The sequence below is a fragment of the Cuculus canorus genome, chromosome 20 (genome assembly GCF_017976375.1).
Source record: "Cuculus canorus isolate bCucCan1 chromosome 20, bCucCan1.pri, whole genome shotgun sequence".
Lineage (NCBI taxonomy): Eukaryota > Metazoa > Chordata > Aves > Cuculiformes > Cuculidae > Cuculus > Cuculus canorus.
The window spans coordinates 4,235,458-4,254,753 of NC_071420.1; the positions used below are offsets into that span (position 1 = coordinate 4,235,458).

The following is a 19,296-nucleotide window of genomic DNA, read 5'->3' on the forward strand; positions in this document are numbered from 1 at the left end:
GCACAGTAACGCAAGAGCTGTTTCAGCAGTTTCCCCCTGTTCCTCAGTAGCAAAAGGGGAACCAGCGGCCACATGTGCTCTGCCCGCAGGAGCCGCTCTCCTCCCCGCGTCTGTCCAAGTCTGGAACAAACTCCTGCTGCAAGAAGCAGGCAGGCACACAGACAGGTGGATTTTCCAAAGCCCATGCCCAGCCCTGTGTCTATGCCACAGCTCAGGCTTTGCCCAGCCTTTGATAAGAAGGTTTTTTGCCACGGCACCAGGACCCTGCCCGCTGCAGCCAGGACCCCAGAGTGGGGACCGCTCCCTGCCCAGGGAAGAGCCACTCACAGCACCAAACCCCAGCAGCACCCAAGCAGAGGCTGGGCCACCACCTCACCCCATGACTGTGGCACTCATTTTTCCCAGGTGGGAGAGGGAGGGACAGGCTGTGTCTGCATCCAGCTGCCAGAGACCCCAGACGTGGTTACATCTGCTCCAGGAGCTTGCAAGAAGAGATGCCTAACCAGAAACCTCCTCCAGCCTTCCCAAAAGCAGTGACACCAGTCCCACCTCCCCAGCGAAGAGCGATGCGACAAGCCTGGCACCTTGTGCCATCAGGTACAGCGAGACGTGCATGCAAGCCTGTGCCCAGCGCAAGGCTGGACAAGCAGCATTAAACACACCAGGATTCAGATGGTGTTCCACGGATGAAGCTTTAAATAAAGAGATGGAGGCAGAGCTGGTGCTAAGCTCCAATACTTCCCAGTCCTGTTAGTGCCATCCAAGTGGGCTTACATCATGGTCCATCCAGCCCCCCCGGACACTGCTCTGTCAGCATCCCCCAGAGTCTCCCCAAATGCTGCCACCCTTTGCTATCCCTACTTGCCAGGGGGATGGAGCCCATCACCAAACCCCTTCACTAGGGTGTCAGGGTTGGGGCTCACAGGGCTGTGCCCCAAATCTTAGAATCGTTAAGATCAGAAATGATGTCTAAGCTCATCCAGTCCAACTGTCAGCCCAACCCCACCATGCCCACTAAACCATGTCTCAAAGCTCCACATCTGCAAGTCTTTTTAACACCTCCAGGGATGGAGACTCCACCACTGCCCTGGGCAGTCTCTTCCGGTGCTTTACCACTCTTTCAGTAAGGAAATTTTTCCTAATATCCAATCTAAACCTCCCCTGGCACAACTTTAGGCCATTTCCTCTAGTCGTCTCATCCCATCGCAGAGAACTGGGGAGGTGGGACTGGTGTCACAGCCTTTGGGAAGGCTGCAGGAGGTTTCTGGTGGGACATCTCTTCTTGCAAGCTCCTGGGGCAGCTGTGACCACATCTGTGGTCCCTGTCCTGCTCGAGGGCAAGGGGCTCTGAGCCCGGGGGGCTTTGGAGCCAGCCCCGGGAGAGGGTCTTTGGCACAGGAGGGTGGCAGGGAGCCGCAGCCCCCTCTCATCCCTAGCTCCCTCCCTCCCCAGGGACCGCTGGGTGCCGGGAGGAGGATGCAGGGGCCCTGGGGAGGAAGCCACACCTCTCTCCTTCTCTGCCTCAGCATCCGGGTTAAGAGTTTAACTCTTTCCAAGACAAAAATCCGCACGTTGCCCAGCCCGAGCTCCTGCCCCCCCAGCCCTGCCAGCAGCTGCCCCAGCCCCGCGGGGACCAGAACCCACTGGTCCAGCACACACAGCGGAGACAGCAGCCTCCGATGTCCCCGGGGACAGCGGCTCCACCGCCCCCGAATTTTTACTCTGGAAAACTACTTTTTCCCGTTGTTTCCCCTCTCCGCAGCTCTCCGAGCATCCTCCCTGCGAAACATCCCGGATAAACCCTCAAGGGCTGTCCCGAGGATGCTCTCGGGAGAGCAGGGGTTAAATCTCAGCTCCCCAGAGAGGAGAGGGGGACAGGGCATCCCTCCCCGGCTGGTGGCTGTCCCCAAGTGCCACTAGATGGAGCCGGCAGCCCGGCGGAGAGGCTGTGCCGGGTCCCCAAGGGCTCCCCGGAGCCGGGACTGCGGATTATCAGAAACCTCGGTTGGGATCCAGCATCCAGACCTCACTCCCCGAGCAGCCCGTGCCCTCCTGGCTCTGCCACCAGCCTGGCACCACGGGGCAGGGACACAAGGTGTCCCATAGAGGTGGCAATCCAGCTGGGCTCCAGCACCCAAACCCCACTCCCAGATCAACCCGTGCCCTCCTGGCTCTGCCATCAGCATGGCACCACCAGGCAGGGACACAAGTTGTCCTACAGCAACCCCTGTTGGGCTCCAGCACCCTAATCCAGCTCCCAGACCAGCAAGTGCCCTCCTGGCTCTGCCACCACAGGGCAGGGACACAAGGTGTCCTACAGACACTGCACCTGCACCACCAGCAGCAGAACAGGGTGTTGTTCCCCTGAGCCCAGAGGGACATGGCCAGCAGGGTTTGGGATGCCGTGGGGACAGTCCCCTAGGTCACAGCAACACCACAGCACCTCTGACACCACTGATGCACCCGAGCCAGGCACCCACAGCCCTGCCTTCAACCGCACCCGGTACAAAGCTCCGCATCCCGAGCACCTACCCCTGTGCTGAGGCCATCGGTGGGTGTCGGGGAGACACCGTCCCCGCTCTCCTGGCCACGGGCGCTGAGCTGGGGGGACATGGTGGGTGACTCGTCGATGTAAGGCATGGTTTCCGAGCCCTCCGGCAGCGCCTTGGGCTCCTCGTTGCCCTCAGCATCATACTCATCCGCACCATAGTTGAAGTCTGCGAGGGGAAGAGAGGGTTGGTGGTGAGCATCTAGGCTGTGGTACGGTCGAGGGTCACCGCACAGTGCACCACAACCACCCCTGCGGTTACCTGACCCCGTGTCCGACACCCAGGGCTACACACGGACACCCGCACTCGCAGCCCACCCCAACCGCCCGCTTTCTGCCTGCCTGGCAGAGCAGACAGGGCATCACACAGAGCATCCTCAGCCCTGCAGGGCATCCTCCGCTCGACACACTTCCCTATATTTGCATAATTAACAGCACTGAGAAGCCGCAGGCCTCCTCTGTGCAGCTGCTCTACCAGACGCCCTGTCCCCACGCCAGTGGCTCTGTCCTGCCTGCCTGGCGGCCACTGTCCCCATGCCATCCCCAGGGAGGGATGGAGCTGGGCTGGCAGCCACAGCCGTAGTCCTCCCCGCTTCCCCATGCCACCCTCCCTCAGAGCGTGGGAACGGGTGCCAGGCCGCCTGGTCCGCAGCGTGGAGGACAGTGCCACCCCCTAGAAGAAGGGGGACGGTGGCAGTCCCATGGCAGGTGGGCAGCTCGGGCAGGGCAAGAAGGGGTTCTGCTCAGCCCAGTGCAGGATGAGGCCACCAACACGTCAGGCCAACACCTGATTTTGGATGCCCCGTGCTGTCCCACAACCCTCCTGTCACCCCTGGCCCAGGGGAAGCCTTTTTGGGGAGCAGGAGCCCCAGGGTGTGCGTTGGGTCCCTGGGGTGCAGTAGGGGACCGGGGTACATCCTAACCTGTTACCATGGAAACGGCAGCGGCTCGGTGGCGGCGGGAAGAGGCGGCTGCAGCAGCCCCGAGATGCTGACAAAGGGGAGGGGGAAGGGAGCCTGGTTGCGGCAGGGGCGGCCGCGGGGTGCAGCGAGCACCCCAAGCCAGTGCCTCCAGCCAAGCACCCCTCAGCAGCTCCCGGAGAGGCACTGGGCATGGCTCACCTGACCCCACACCAGCCCTTCGCTCCCCTCCCCACCAAGCAGCCCCATTCCTGTCCCCACAGCCTGCCTGGACACAGACAGCGGGGAGACCCTGGCTGATATCCTGTCCAAAACGGGGTGTGCAGGGGATGAAGCGACCATCCCAGACCAAACCCTGCACTGCTGCCACTTTGTGCCCCCACGGCCCTGCCACCCCAGCTGAGGACTCCCCTGACTCTACCAACACCGCTCAGCACATGAATATTGTATTCACCTTCATATTCAAAGTAGATAAATCTTTCAGCCAAAGAGCACCGAGAAGCCCGCTCAGGCTGGGAGCCCTGCCAGTACCAGGGGGAGGGATGGGAGGTCCCATCCTGCACCTGGGAGTGGGATGGAGGAGAGCCCCGACGTGGGTCTGATGCATCTCAGCTGTACCAGAACACCACAGCCCCTCTCAGACCTTCCTTCATTAGCAATTAACAGTTATTAACCATCCCTCAGAGGTTGGGGTGCCACCCTCAGTGGGCCACCGGAGCCCCTGTTCAACCTGGGGCTGACCAGGAATGAACAAGCTGGATGAACAGAGATAGGGGAGCCCGTAGCTCCCCTAGTCCTCAGCTTCCAGGGAAAAGGGATCCCCAGCTCTAACCTGGTCTGCCTTCTCGTGGTGGGATGGCCCTCATCCCTCCTGCCTTTGACTGAGTCCCAACTGGAGTGCCTAAAGTAACCGGCCAGGAGCAAAGCAGCATGAGGCACATTATCATTGGTGTCCCCCCATGATGGCTATCTCCCCAGAGCTCACCTGAGCCCATCCACCCACCCCTGGGATGGGAATGCCCCAGAGCAACCTCAACCTCTCACACGAGCACCCTTCCCCATCAGGCAGGATCTAAGGGGGTGCCAAGGCAGCAGAGAGGGAATAAAGCTGATGGTTTCCACCAGCCACACCATCTCAGAGCCCAACAGGCTCCACCGCCTTCCCTCTTCCAAGGCCAAGGTCTGCAGCTCCAGGCTTAACTGCAGGGTGGGCAATGAAGGCACCCAGAGTGGCACCGGCACTGTGCAACCTGGCAACCCAGTCTGGGGTGGCTTGGTGGCAAGGTAATAAGGAACACAGCTTTAATGAGGTGACTGGGGACCCAGGGAGGTGACACCTGCAGCAGTGCAGGGAAGAAGGCAGCCTTGATGGCATGGAGGGGGAAGGGACTGGCCTGCAGGGCTGAGGGAATGACCCAGCTCCCACACAGCCATTGCTCCCAGTTGGAGCGGATCTACATCCCAGTCCTAGGGCCAAGGTGGGGACAAGACCTTCAGGCAGAGCCCCAACAGGCACCCAGGGAGAGGGACCATGTGCTGTCTGCAGAAGGGAGGACAAGGCTATGTCCCCATGCTTCCAGCTGTGCCTTCAGCTGTGCTTCCCATGGATGGACAGTATTTCTGGGGCTTTCACTTGGGAAGGTCGGGCAGGAGGACCTCCCCAGCTCCCACTGCAGGGAGGGAACCGAGCACCACTGAGGAGATGGGACAGGCAAGGGGGATGCTGTGGGCAAGGAGGCACAGAGGGGCTGTCCCCTGCATCTCCCTGCCTGTGGGGTGCTCCTGCCACATAGCCAGCCTGAAAAAAGCAGCTCCCTCCTTCCCCTGCAGCTGCATTGCCCCTTGCAGCCTGTTCCTGTGCCTGTGCCAAAACCAGCGCTATTTTTGCTCCCAGTTTTTAGTGGAAATCCTCCTGCTCCACCCCAGGGGAGGGACCTCCTGGGCCAGGGGAGCCACTCTGGAGGACAAGGACACCCCAGCTCCCACACACAGACTTATGGCCCGGGGTTGGATCCAGCCCCGTAACACACCAAGGGCTGTCATGCACAGGACACCGACACCAACTGGGGCAGGTGCCCCCCATGCTGGCAAACGGCCCCAGCAGGGGGATAGTCTCCAAAAAAATATTTCTTCCCACAGGGAAAATAATGTTTCCACTCTGCTCCGTCTTCCCAGGTCCAACCCAAGCTAATACCAGTGCGATTGTCCCCAAGAGGAAGCACAGCAAAGGACTACAGCCAGCTCCTTCCCAACCCCAGTGGGTGACAGCACAGTCACAGCAGCTCAGGGTGACATTATTTTCACTTTCCAGCCAGGTCCATTCTGGTTCCCAGCGCCCCTGGAGCGCACCAGCACACCTCAGCCCTCACCCATCCTATCCCACTGCTGGGACAAGCCCAATATCCTCATGGAGCACGCAAGATTTTGGGGGAACGCCATGGTTTCCCTGTGCTTGGGTGAAAATTCACCATGACAACATGGATGCGTGAGCTGGCCTTGGACCTGCCTCCAAGGGCCTCCTCCAAAGCGTGGCTCAACACAAACAGCATCTCCTCCGTGCCGTTGCCTTCCCCAGCATGGTGAAGGCCAGAACCTTCCCCACATCCCCCAAAACATGGGCACACCAAGCAGCCTCCTCCACACCTCTCCCATCCACAGCGAGGGTGGCCGGAGCAGGATTTGGGTTGGCAGAGCCATCACTTTGCAGAGATGCCATGGCTGGGAAGGAGGGTGCAGAGGCCAGGGCTGGATGTGGCCTCCGGGCTCCAGCCCCGCTGTGTGCACAGGCTGCACAGCTACACTGGACTCCAGAACCTCCAGCAGTGGGTATCGGTGGCTTTGGGCTGGAAAACTTGGGGGCTTTCAGCCCTAAGCAATGTGCCCCCCAGCAGCTCCTGCTCCCTCCAGGGCACAGCAGATGCCAGATCCATGCAGCAGCCCTTCTCTAGAGCATCCCTCCATCCCACACCTCTGTGCCAAACCTCGCTGCCCCACAAACACCAGGCACTGCGCTCAACACCGCATCCCAAAAACCCACCCACAGGGCGCCCACGCAGCTCAGCGCTCCCCCGGAATGAACAACAGGGATGCCGTGATCAAGCCCCTCCATCCCCTAGCCACATCCCTGGCTCCCTTGGCCACCGCTAGCCACGGTTCACGGGCTCATTCCTTCCCGCTGCCTGTCAGTGGGGCAGGGCGGGGGGGATGGCACCCTTGGGCTGCCACAGGACACCCCATCCCCACAGCTGCCAGCCCCCAGGGACTGACACCGCGTTGCCACAGCATCGCCGGCACAGCGCCTCGGAGCTCGCTGTGAAAAATCACAGCAAGGGGGAGAGGTACCTTCCCACAGCCATGGAGGGATGGGGATGGGACCTGGGGTAGAAAGCACACCCATTCCCAGGGACCCTCGGGAGCAGCACCAGCTGCCAGGCTGCTGCAGCCCCACAGCCACGGCACCGCCGTCACCCATCCCACTCGCGCAGCCTCTTGGAGCGAGCAGCGGGTCCCTGGAGCCCAGGGGATGCTGGACCAACTCCACCAGCATCACCCTGTTCCTGGGGAGTACGGGATGCTCGAGGAGGGGAGCGCAACCTCCCGCCAGCATCTCCTGCGCCCTGCCCGGGCTCAGCTCGGTCCGGGAGCCCACCGGCATGGGATCACCGGCTCAGCACCCCTTCCCAGCGCGACGCAGCGTTACACAACAGGTAGTGGGTCCCATCACCCTCGCCGCCCCCCAGCCCTGGTCACGTACTGCTGTAGAGGGTGTCGATCCAGGAGAGCCGTGGCAGGCCGCGGTGGCTCAGCGGTTCCATGCTCGGGAGCGCTGTGCTGGCTCTCAGCACCGCCAGCCGGTTCTCATCTCACAACAAAGGCAGCGGGCGAGGGCGGGAGGCGGGGGGCCGCAGGCCCAGGCTGGGGGCTGGATGGGAGAGCTGGGCACGGCCGCCTGCCTGGGCGTACGGCCGCTCTTCTGCCAGGGGTGCCCAGGGAAGGAGGTGCTGCCTGGCAATGGCAATGGCAGCGCGTCCCGCCTCCCGCCCCTGCCTTGCTGGGGGGAGCCGAGCTCAGCATCCCCCCGCAAGGCAGCCACGCTGACCCTCCGCAGGGGTCTGGGGACCAGCGAGGAGGAGGGGATGGCGGTGGCACAGGGGCGTGTGGCTGTCCCCCACGCCATCCCGAGGAGAGGGGGAGGAAGGGGGAAGCCTGTCTCCATCACCCTTCCCACCATGGTCCTTCCTACAACCCAGGGATGCTGTGCCTCCTCCTCAGCAAAACCTCCCCAGCCCTTCAAACCGCTACGGCTGAAGGTTGTGGGCTTCCCCTGGCCCCGCTTCCGCCAGCTCTGGCAGCTGTGGGAGGAACCAGGACCTCCAGGAACTGCCCTGCTCCATAAAACTGGGGTTGGCAGAGTGGGGTGAGGGCAGGCAGGGGTTAAACTGCCCTCCCCAGCTGCCTGTAGCCAAAGGAAATATAAAGTGCCAGAGTCATCAACCCCAATACGTCAAGGCACCAGCCAAGCGTTCAAGTGCAGAGACTGCCCTCGTTCAGCCTGTGCCGGCACCGCTGCCCCCCATCCCGCTGGAGTGGGCAGCATCCCCCACCGGTGCCCTCGGCCGCATCCTGCCCGTGGGCTCAGCTGCGCAGGGAAGGACCTGGAGCAGGCGCCAGGGCCAGACGGGAACCAGGCAGGAGGGATAACGCTCCGCCAGGCACAAGGGGAAGGTAGAGCCACTGGAGTGTGAAGTGCCAGGACGCGGGTGGCATAGGCAACACCCCCCAGCTGGGAAACCTGAGGAGACCCTGCCAAGGTGCCGCCAGCACCTGATCCCTGTTCCCAGAGATGTCGACACCAGGCACAGCGGCAGTTGATCCATTTTGGGGGAGCACAGCAATGCCAAGGCTTTGGTTCAACATGGCTGGGGCACACGGAGCCACCAGCACCTGGCAGCCAGGGCCACTGCTGCCCCTGGCACAGCCTTGTCTCCCCACAGGGCCGTATCCAGCCCCATTGTGGCAAGGACCCAGGCCCACAGCCCACCACCCCAGAGGCTGTGGGTCACCAGGTGCTGAGTCAGCGGCACAGGGTGCAGCCCCACAGCTGCTGTTTCATAGAATCATGGAATGGTTTGGGTCAGAAGGGGTCTTAAAGCCCATCCAGTCTCACCCCCTGCCATGGGCAGGGACACCTCCCACTGGATCAGGTTGCTCCAAGCCCCATCCAACCTGGCCTTGAACCCCTCCAGGGATGGGGCAGCCACCACTGCTCTGGGCAACCCGGGCCAGGGCCTCCCCACCCTCACAGGAAAACATTTCTGCCTAAAATCTCATCTCATCTCCCCTCTTTCAGCTTCAAACCATTCCCTCTTGTCCTGTCCCTGCATTCCCTCATCAAGAGACCCCCACCCCCAGCTTTCCTGGACCCCCTTTCAATACTGGAAGGCTGCTATGAGGTCTCTCTGGAACCTGCCACACTCCCAGATATTTTGGGGAGCTGAGCACACCCTCCCCCAGTCACACCACAGGATGATGCTGAGCACCACCACCACCCCTGCACTGCCCTGTGCCGATGTCCCCCTTGCCCCCAAGTCCTCGGCGTGGGCAGTGGCAGCCCTGGCCATGATGTGACAGTGATTGCCATTCTCCGTCCTCCACCAACTCCATTGGCTCCTGCCCGGGCTCCAGCTCAGTACCACAGCCTGTCCCACTCCATCCCTCGAAATTCCCGCTGCAGAGTCTCCTCCATTGTCCACAGCCCAACCCTGCGCCCCTGCAGCCCCCACAGCGAGAGGCCCTGCCGCCGGCACAGCGAGCTGCCAGGAAGGCGACAGCGGTTCAGCTGAGCACATCAACCCTGTTGACGGCAGGAAACCATGCCCTGCTTGTGCCTTGGGGAGCACCACGGCACCAGCACCAGCATGCGGTGCAGCCTCTCCCCCTCCAGCACGGTGGCTGCAGAGCCAAGGCAGTCTGTAGCCCTCTCCAGAGCAGCCAGGATTCCATGCACTGCTCTTCGCACGCATGCAGGGGTTCTTCCCACATTTCTCCTGGCCAGACATGCTTCCTGGCCACTCCTGTCCATGGCATCATCCCCTCCATGCCACCGCGCAAACTCCCCTTCGCACATCTTTCTCTTTACCCAACACAGGGCATGAGCTGAGCGCTTGGATGAACCACCCACAGGCCACTGGACCCCCAGGACCCTCTGCCAGTTGGCCACCTCCGATGTGACACCAGGCAGCAGGGCCAGGCAGTGTCAGGAGGACGAGGCGGACAAGTGCTCTGGAATGCCTCCCCATGGACCGAGAAGCCCAAACAGGAGCTGCCCCTGTGCTGCACCCAATGAGCCCTACCTGGCTGCACACACCCACCTAGGCAGGTGCCCTTGCACAGCCTGGATGAAACAGCCCCACCAAACTGTTGGGCTTTATTTTTACTTTGGGTTTCATGCTCTTTTCACCCTTGCAAACAGAAAAACAACAACAATAAAATCTCAAAACATCCAAAGCAGCTGAACCTCCCTCTTCTTCCCGGGGCTGGGGGGAAGCACCCACCCACACTCAGCAACCCATCATCTTGTGGTGACACGGACCAGCCCTGGGTGAGAAGATGCCGCCAACCATCTTCTCCTCCTATTCCAACCACCCCCAGCTCCAACCGCAGTGCAGCTCCAGTTGGGAGCATCCCTGTGGCGAGAGTCAAAAGCTGAGTCCTGCGGTTCCACCCTGCCACCAGCCGGCCCCGTGCTGCTCGCCTGGTGTCTGGCTGTCTGCCTGGCATCTGCCCAGCCCCTGCCCGCCAGCCCACGCATCGCTATTTCTGGACTCTTGTGCAAGAGGCTCCTCCAGCCACAGCCACACGAACCTCGGGGCTTGTCTAAGGCCAGGCTGGGGATGGTGGTGGACACCAGAAAGCAGGTCCAGAGCTGCCTGCACCTCCAACACCAGCGTGGGGCACAGGGGGTATTCTCCTGGAGGAAGAGCAGAGTGGGAGAAGGTGGTTTGGGAGCACCATGCAGGTGGCAGCGTTAAACAAGGACTAAGAGAGCGGCCAGAATCCTTAGATTGGAAGAGGTGAAGCCTAGATGTCCTGCAGCCGTGGCAGGGACACAGCCCGGGCTGCGCTGGGAGACACCAGCCGAGAGCCCGGCTCACTGAACTCTGCTGGGCTCTCCAGGAGGGCTGGGCTGTCTCTCACTGGTACAGAGCAGCAACTATTCCCTTGCCAGAGGTTGCAGAGGGGGAAAAGAGGAATAAATGAAAATGCTCCCGATAAGGAGCGTAGCAGACCCTTCCCATGGGTTATACTGAACATGATGCTCCTCAGTTCAACTCAACATCAAACTTTACCCCCAGTACTGCTTTCCTGTGGGACAGGAGCCCCAAGGTCTGCACTGCATCGACCCCAAGCTCCACTGGCAGCCTCAAGACATGGCCGAGAGGTGCTGGGATTGCAGAGAAGCTCCTCAGAACCTCCTGCTCTCAGGGAGCCAAGCCAGAGACCAGAGCTGGGCAGATCCCCCCAGCAAGCAGCCCAGCACCATTAGCTTCTCAAAACACCAGAGAATGAAAGAAAGGTGATGGCTGCTCACAGGAAAAGGGCTCTAATATCAGATTAAGGCCTGGGCCAGCTATCGCATTGCATCTCTCTTCTGAGAGGGAGGAGATCGCAGCTATATCTGCTGGCACCGCAGCCCTAGGCTGCTCGTCTCCCACCCAGCCCTGCTGCCAGTGCTGCTGAGATGGCTCAGCCAGGTTTGCTTCCCACTGCAGGACCTGTGAAGGAGAAGGAAGAGGTGTTGGTTCACAGCGTCAGAACAAAAAGTGCCCATGGCAGAAAGCCGCAGTCCGAGCACAAAGGTCTCCATCTCTGCCAGATCTTCAAACAATCCCTGACCTTTGCAGCTGGGACTTATCTCAGGGCAGATCTGCAGGACATCCTCCACCATTCTGCTTAGGCTGGCCAGGATCCACTCCCCAGCTACAGCCAAGAGAACCAAGAAGCGTTGCTGCTCCTGATCTACATATGCAAATTATCCTGCTTAGCAAACAGTGATAAAGTAACTAAGGGTAGGAAAGCCAAGCCTCTTTGAAGATGTCTCTTGGGGATGCAGTGAGATCAGTGCACTCCCTCCGTCTGCTCAGCCCTGGCTGTGCTCCCGGCAGCTGTTCCAGCCGACCTCAGGAGGAGGACAAACCCAGCAATGCCATGAACCAGGGGCATAGGTTTTTCCAGGGTGGATGCACACTTTAGTGAGCTGCCTTGGCTAAACCAGGCTGCCATCTCTAACCCAAGAGAATATTAATCCCCACCAGCGTGGTGGAAAGCGTCTCCTTCCATTCACTGCTGCAGGGTTGGCTGCAGCAGACAGCGTCCAGCAGAAGACAGAGCAGAGCCATCCATTGGGATCCAAACTTGTGGCCTCACTGGGCAGGAGAGGAGGAGGAACCACAGGAACAAAGAGCCCGGCTGCACAGAAGTGTCTTTCCAGGGAAAAAAAAAAAGACAAACCCAAAGCAGATTTCAATAGACTTACAATGCAAATATATTCAGGCCCCGCAGGGCACTTCTAGCTGTAGCCAGCCACCTAATGAAGGCTTCTTGGGTGCCCTGCTGCTGCCGCTGCTCCTACCTGGGGACACCGATTGCCCCACAATCACTCACGGCTGCGTGGAGCCTGGGGACTGGGGGGTCACCTCTGAGCAGAAGTGTTCAGCCCTGCAACAGACACAGCCTGCGGTGCCGGTGGCACTGAAAGAGGAACAGCATCTCCTCCTTCCCTTCTGCAAGGCAGTGGGGCAAACCACAGAGCCCAGCACTGCTGTGCCCCGACCGGAACGCTGCCGAGCTGGGGGAGCTCAGCATCATCTCTGCACCAAATGCTGGGGGGCAAATATCCAGCCAGCGGGACCATGCTCAGCTGATGGCACGTAGGGATGTGCAGGGATGCTGCAGCCAGGCCCACCTCCTGCAGGTGAGACGTCAGCATCACTGGGCCACCAAGAGCAGACACCGCTGCCGTGCCAGGGGAGAGGAAGAAATACTCACACCAGCTTTGAGGACCTGTTTCAGAGAAAATGGAGGTTCATGATGCTGGGAAGCAGCCAGGTTCCTGCTGCAACCACGCTTAGCTGATGTGAGAGTGGGTGGCAGAGGGGAGCCGGCCAGGTGAGAGCCAGACCCAAGCACACCACCTTACCAGCAGCACTGATGTGCCCACAAGGACAGCCTCGCCCACTGTTCCCCTGCCCGGTGAAGGGTACAGGGACCCCTGTCCCACCACGTGTCCATCCTGCTCAGCCTCCGCGGGATGCCATTGCCTGGAAGAGCCACTCCTCCACCCGGCAGATGCTGCTGGCTCTGTCCTGAGCAGAGATTCTGATGGTGCCCACAGGCAGAGCTGGTCACAGATTTCCCCTTTGCTCTTCCAGCTCCTTTACAAGCCCTCCACTATCTGCCCATCACAAAGAAGTTACTCTGTCAACCAGCACTTACCGCTCTCATTTAAAATCCATGCTTTCAAACAGCAACTGTTCTTCTCAAAGGCTTTTCAACGTCGTGAACTTTTGCATTTATTTATGATTTATTTAATGGTGCAAACCTGCCCCAACATTAACCCTGCAGTCCTTGTCTGAGGCAGCCCTGCTCTCCCGGGAGGCAGCCCAGCATCATGCAGGGGTTGTTGTCACGCTGCCATCAAGGGGGGGTTCATGGAGAAAAGCCACCTGCCAAAATGCCGCTGGGCCCCAGAGCAGATGGAGACGGTTCAAAGGTCCCCAGCAGGCATGCACACACACACACAAACACACACGCTGTGGTTTTGTCCTCGCCTAAGCAGTTAAAATTAAACACAGCGACTCTGCCTGGCCTTCCCCTGCCAGAAGAAGCACTTTCAGCATCTTCTGAGCCAAACAAGCGCTTTCCGACAGTGGGTAAATACAATGAAGTAACAATTAAAAAAATAAACATTAGGATACAGAAGTGGTAGATGGGCTCTCAGGGAGGGCCAGCTCCCAGCCATGCACCGCTCTGCTTCAGCACCGACACCCAGATCCCCTCCTGATGCTAAAGGAAGGGAAACAGATGCAGACAATGCCACACTTCTCCTTCCTGGGTGCTGCAGGATCAATGCTCCTTCACCTCTTGCACCCCGTGACCTGTCCCAGAAAGAGACGCACTGCGATAAATTCTTGTCTTTGCTCACTATTTTCCGTCCTCCTTTTGCTGTGGTTTTAGGGGATTTCCCAAGAAAGGCACGAGGAACCAAAGGTGGCCCAGGACAGCAGGACAGAGCTCTGTCCACAGCGCTGCTGCACAGTGGAGGAGTTTCCCCACGAGAGACAGAGATGCCACTTTAGCGGTGCCATGTATTCAGCAGGAGCAGCACAAGCTGAAAGCAGAGACGGAGCAGTAAGAACAAGTCCTGCCTTTACCCAAACCTGAACCCCCATCATGATGCCCACAGCCATCCAGACCAAAGGACAAGGTGGCCAATGCCCTGGGGACTCCAGACGCCCTGGGCCCCTTTCCCCATCTTAGCCCTTCAGTGCACACAGCAGCATCACCGCCTTTCTGTTCTCATCATCCTTTGAGGCAGGGAACCCACTGCTGCCAGCGACCTCCCTTCCCATTTCCCAAGGTACGAGTGAAGCCGGTGTGGTGGGGCGAGCAGAAGAACCCACATAACTCCAAGATTTTTCCATGATAGAAACTGTAATTCCAGCTGAACAGAGGGCTGGGGATTTCATTTACAGCACAATTCACAGCAGTAGCATCCTGGAATAGCCCCCGATAGGTCTGGCTGGCTATGGCATCGGGGGCTATTCCAGTTATGTCAGCGCTCCCTACCCCAGAGCTTATCTTTCTGATGTGCAGTGTGCTGGACAGGACACATCAGAGGCTCCTGAACCCAGCAGCCTTCCAGAGGACCTTCAGGAGCTTCCCCAGCATCCCAGCTCCACAGCAAAACCGGCCTCTTTCTCAGCTTCCCAAGGGCAAAGCAGGGAAACCCAGCACCGAGTTTGTTCCACTTCTGTGCACACTACCCAGCTGCCGGGCACAAAGCATCTCCCGACGAGCATCACTGCATCCCTTCTCTCAGTTACCAGCACAGTCGCCTCCCACTCGCTGAGCTTCACGGGTACCAACCCGCAGCACCAGACCCTTCACCCCGGACTTGTGCCAGAGCAAAAAGGAGGTGATGGAGGCAGCACCCAGCTGAAGCATCGCCGCACCCCGGCACACCCCGACCAGCTCCCGGCACCGCCACACACGGCACCGCGCATACTCAGCTGTGAAGCCAGCTGCGTGTTTAGCCACAGGGACAGGTGACAGCTGAGATGAAGTGAATTTTAGTCCTTTCCACGCTCTCTTTTAGCCATCTGCTTGCTGACGCTCAGATTTTGTCAGTCCTGGGTGAGCTGGCACGGACCTTATCTCAGATGCCAGGATCATGTATCTGGCTGTCACACGCGCTGCTTTTGTGCAAGAGCTGCAAACAGGGGCATCTTGCAGATTTCCTCGCTTTAAGTCAGATTAATCACAAGCTACTTAAAGGAAACCACTGTCTTTCCTTGGTAATTCCCATAAAGATTATATTCAACACCCCTTCATTTGCTGTCCAGGCAGCACTGGTGTAGGTTACAGTGAAACGACTGAGGACCTGCCACGTTCAGCCACAGCTGCAGCACCATTAAGCTCCTAAATTTACATTAAAACACTCAGGGATCCCAGGCAGAGCAGCGCTAACCGAGCTACATGCCACCTGGGTTGCTGGTGGGAGAAGCAAACAGCACCAGGATCAGGAAATATTAATTCTAACTGAAAAAAATAAAGAGAAGTGGGAAGAAAACAACGGGAGTGCAAAGTTAACCAACTGTCCAGAGAAAGGGGGATCCAGGCAACGACCGCATGCATTGTACTGTACTCCCAAATTCTGCTTTTAAATGTCAGCGCCGTCAGCGCACACAGGCACCCTTATAACATGCAACAAAGAAAAGTGCTGATGCCCAGGAAAGGCTCGGGACAAGGCTGGGGAGAGCTCATGGCCACCACCGTCAGCCGACCTCCACGCAGAGCCCAGTCATGGTGTGGAGTGAGGAGCTGGGCACTTGGCAGAGAAACTCATCGGATGAGCGCAGGAGCCGGGGACTGTGATGGTCTCATTTAGAGGAGGAAGAGGAGGAAGGGGTCACACTTGTTTGCAGCAGGCACAACCTTGGATTTCAAGGTCTTGCCTGAAAGACTCACCCCAACCAGCTGCAAAGGTCTTGGTCCAACCACCTTGAAGGGCAGTAAAGGGCTCAAGGACCTCTCTGGGTTATCAAGCTGGGAGCTGGGGGCTCAGAGATCAATTCCTGACACTTTGCTCCAGGAAAGCCCCTTTAACAACACTCCCATGGCCTGAAAGCAGCCTTGCATGATCCTGGGTGTTTGGAAACATTCAGGAGCATTACCCAGATATAATAAAATGCAGGATCTGAGTGTAAATCAAAAGGATTTGCACTTGGCCATTCCAACACACTCAAACCCTCTCAGGTGCTGAGCAGCTCCCTAAAAACAACTACAGGTGCCCACTGATGGGGAGCTGGAGAAGGGCTCGGGGTGGCCTTTTGAAGGTGGTGCATTGAACATCCTCAGTCCTCACTGCAGAGCTGGGAGCAGGCGCCCATGTCCCTGCCAACCAGGGAGAGGCAGGAACACACGTGTGAGTGAGCCTGGCACGGAGCGGAGAGAACACCAAGAGCACATACTTTGGATGTTTCACCTCCAGGCAGCTTGGGAAGGTGAAACGGAAACGGAGCTGTTCCCCAGCCCTATAGACTGATCCAATAAATATAAACTGCTCTAAATATTACGCACAGTTCGACATCAGAGCGCTTGCTACCCAGACAATCTTAAACCAGCACAATATACAGCCTTGGGAAAAAAACACTATCCCAAACAATCGAGGAAGAACAAAAGTAACTCAAGTCAGCTGCAGAATTAACAACATAAAAGTGACATTCCTTAGCTGTCAGGACTGTGTTTGAACCAGGATTAAAGCTGATGCAATAACAACTTCCAGGCCGCTGGAAGTAGGACAGCATGACGAGTGACAGCACAAGCCGGCTGCACCTTCAGCACCGCAAACCAGCCAGCTGCAAATTAACATCATCCTCAAACCACCCAAAGAAACACCCCAGGACACCTCACCCCCCTGGCACGTTTCTGCTTTAGCAGCTCCCGGATCTCCCCAAGGGAGGTCACGGGCTGTCAGACGAGCAGAGGTGTCCCCGTGTGCCAAGTCACACTCGGAGGAAGTGACTCCCCAACAGCTTCCCAGCTCCAGAGCTGGCCCCTGGTCAGAGCAGAGGTCCGGCCATCCATCCTCCCTCCTGGCATGCCTGAGGATGGGGTCTTGGCACAGGACACCCGCAAAGCAGGACAGGGACAAGACAGAGGCTTGGGGTGGCCTTAGCGGTTGGATGGGGACAGCACAGGGGCTGAGGGCAGGAATCAGCTGTTTGATGAGGATAGCACAAGGGCTTGGGGCAGCATCAGCCACGGGATGTCCCTGGCTATGCAACAAGGATGGCATGGGATGTCCCCGGCTGCCCAGCAGGGACAGCATGGGGATAGTGTCAGATCTTCTGCCATGTCACCAAACAGGGTGCACTGACTGTGAGCCAAGGCTGGCAGAGGGGTTCAGAATGGCACGGGGACATGGAATATTCTCTGCCACACCTTGCAGGAGGTACCCTTGACTGTGCTATGGGTATGGCACAGGAGCTCAGGATGGCCAGCACAAGGCCTGGGGATGCCCTTGACCATGCAGCACGGATGTCACAAGGGCTGGGGACCCACTTGTCCCTGCTGTGGGATGCCCTGGGATGTGGCGCAGGATGTCCTGGGGCACAGGGCGGGATGCCCTTGTCCCTGGTGTGGGACGTCCTGGGACACAGGGTGGGATGCCCTCGTCCACAGTGTGGAATGCTCCTGGATGTGGGCTGGGATGCCCTTGTCCCCAGTGTGAGATGTCCTGGGACATGGGGTCTGGATGCCCTTGTCCCTGATATGAGATGCAGGGCACGGTGTGGTGTGGGATGCCCTGGTGCTCGATGCCCTGGGCTGTGGGGCGAGATGCCCCGGGGTGCGGGATGCCCCGGGGTGCGGGATGCCCGGTGCGGGATGCCCTGGGGTGTGGGGCGGGATGCCCTCGTCCCCAGTGCAGGATGCCCCGGTGCGGGATGCCCCGGTGCGGGATGCCCTGGTGCGGGATGCCCCAGGGTGCGGGATGCAGGATGCCCGGTGCGGGTCACCCACCTGCCGAGGACCCGTCCTCCGCGTCGGAGCTGCGGCCGCTGCCGGGCTCGGGGTCGCTGCCCGCGGGGCTGCGGGGCGGCGCGGGGGCCGCCGTGGCGAGCGCCGCCTCCAGGTACCCCACCTTGAAGCGCTCCTCGGCCAGCGCCCGCTGCAAGCGCCGCAGGTGCCGCCGGCAGCGCTCCAGCTCCCGCTCCATCGCCCGCACCGAGCCCAGCTCCATGCGGGGCGCCGGTTCCCCCGGGAACTCCGCCTGCCAGTGCCGCGCGAAGTGCTCCCGGGCGGCCTCGCCCGCCGCCATCCCCCGCCCCGGCACCAAGTTTCGCTCCCCCCCCACCCCACCCCCCGCCTTCTTCGGCCGCCGCCGCCTTCCGCCCCCTCCCCGCCGCCCGCCCTGACGTCCGAGCCCGCCCCCGGCCCGCCCCGCCTCGGCTCGGCCCCGCCGGGGCGGGAGCAGCGCTGCCACCGCCCCGCTCCGCTCGGGACCTCAGATCCCCCCCGGACCGCGGGACCGGAGCCCCGCAGCCCCTCCTGGTCCGTCCCCCCCCGGCCGCGGGACAGATGCGGAATGGATGCGGTACCTGCGCTCCGCAGACCTTCCTTGACTTCCCCGGCTGCGAAACCGATGCGGGAGCGGCGGCGGGACCGGAGCCCCGCAGCCCCTCCTGGTCCCGTCCCCGGCTGCGGGACCGGTGCGGGATGGATGCTGTACCTGCGCCCCGCATCCCCTCCTGGCCCACCTCGCTCTGTTCGGACTGCAGGACGCGGGATGGACCCCCCAAACCCCGCAAACCCTGCCCGGTCCCCCCCGGCCGCGGGACTGGAGCCCCGCAGCCCTTCCTGGTCCCCCCCGGATCGGGGCGGGATGGACGCAGTTCCCACATCCCCGCATCCCCGCCTGGTTCAGCCCTCCCCCGGCTGCGGGGTTGGTGCAGGGAGCAGCCGCGGTGCCTGAGCTCTGCGGCCTCACCTGGTCCCCTCCAGGCTCTGTTCCAGCCGTGCTACCCGCGCCCCGCAGCCCTGCCTGGTGTCCCCCCTCCCTCTTGGCTCCAGCTGCGGGACTGGTGCGGGACAGCCGTGGTACCCGCACCCCGCAGCCCATCCTTGTCATCCCCCCGGCTGCGGGACCTCAGGAGCACCGCAAGCTCTCTCCAGGTTTAATATGTGATGGATTTTGAGATCCTGAGCGTGGCGAAGGTGCTGAGCACCACAAGCTCTCCCCGGGTTTAATATGTGATGGATTTCAGCAGCCAATGCTGTATTCTGGGCTGTTCCGACCTCCAGTCCCACCATCCCCACCTCTGGGGCCCCCGGAGGAGGTGCAGGATGTGGGCCAGGAGGATGCTCTGCAAGCGATGGAGCGTCTGGCGCTGGCAGCGTCAGAGCAGTTGACAAAGCGACAGCTAATGACACAAACAATCCCACACGCTGCAAAGAAATCAGTCCCCAAGCCAGGAATGACTGAGCCTCCAAGGCATGGGATTGCTCGTGTGCCACCAAGCTGCTGTGTCCCTGGCCAGTGCGTGC

At 60.2% G+C, this 19,296-nt stretch overlaps 1 protein-coding gene across 2 annotated transcripts in view; it reads right to left on the reverse strand.

Annotated features, from left to right (window-relative positions):
- ABR (ABR activator of RhoGEF and GTPase) overlaps nucleotides 1-18,080 on the reverse strand; it is a 43,089-nt gene extending 25,009 nt beyond the window's left edge. Inside the window, exons 1-2 of one of the 2 annotated variants that reach the window (XM_054084634.1) lie at nucleotides 7,223-7,502; nucleotides 2,533-2,717 (exon numbers count right to left, since the gene is read on the reverse strand). In XM_054084634.1, coding sequence (XP_053940609.1) covers nucleotides 2,533-2,717; nucleotides 7,223-7,283 — 246 coding nt within the window. In that variant the 5' untranslated portion in view covers nucleotides 7,284-7,502. Of the gene's footprint in view, nucleotides 1-2,532; nucleotides 2,718-7,222; nucleotides 7,503-17,772 lie in introns of those variants that run through there. The other variant, XM_054084633.1, reaches the window with a different exon arrangement.
- Nucleotides 18,081-19,296: the final 1,216 nt, after the last annotated feature.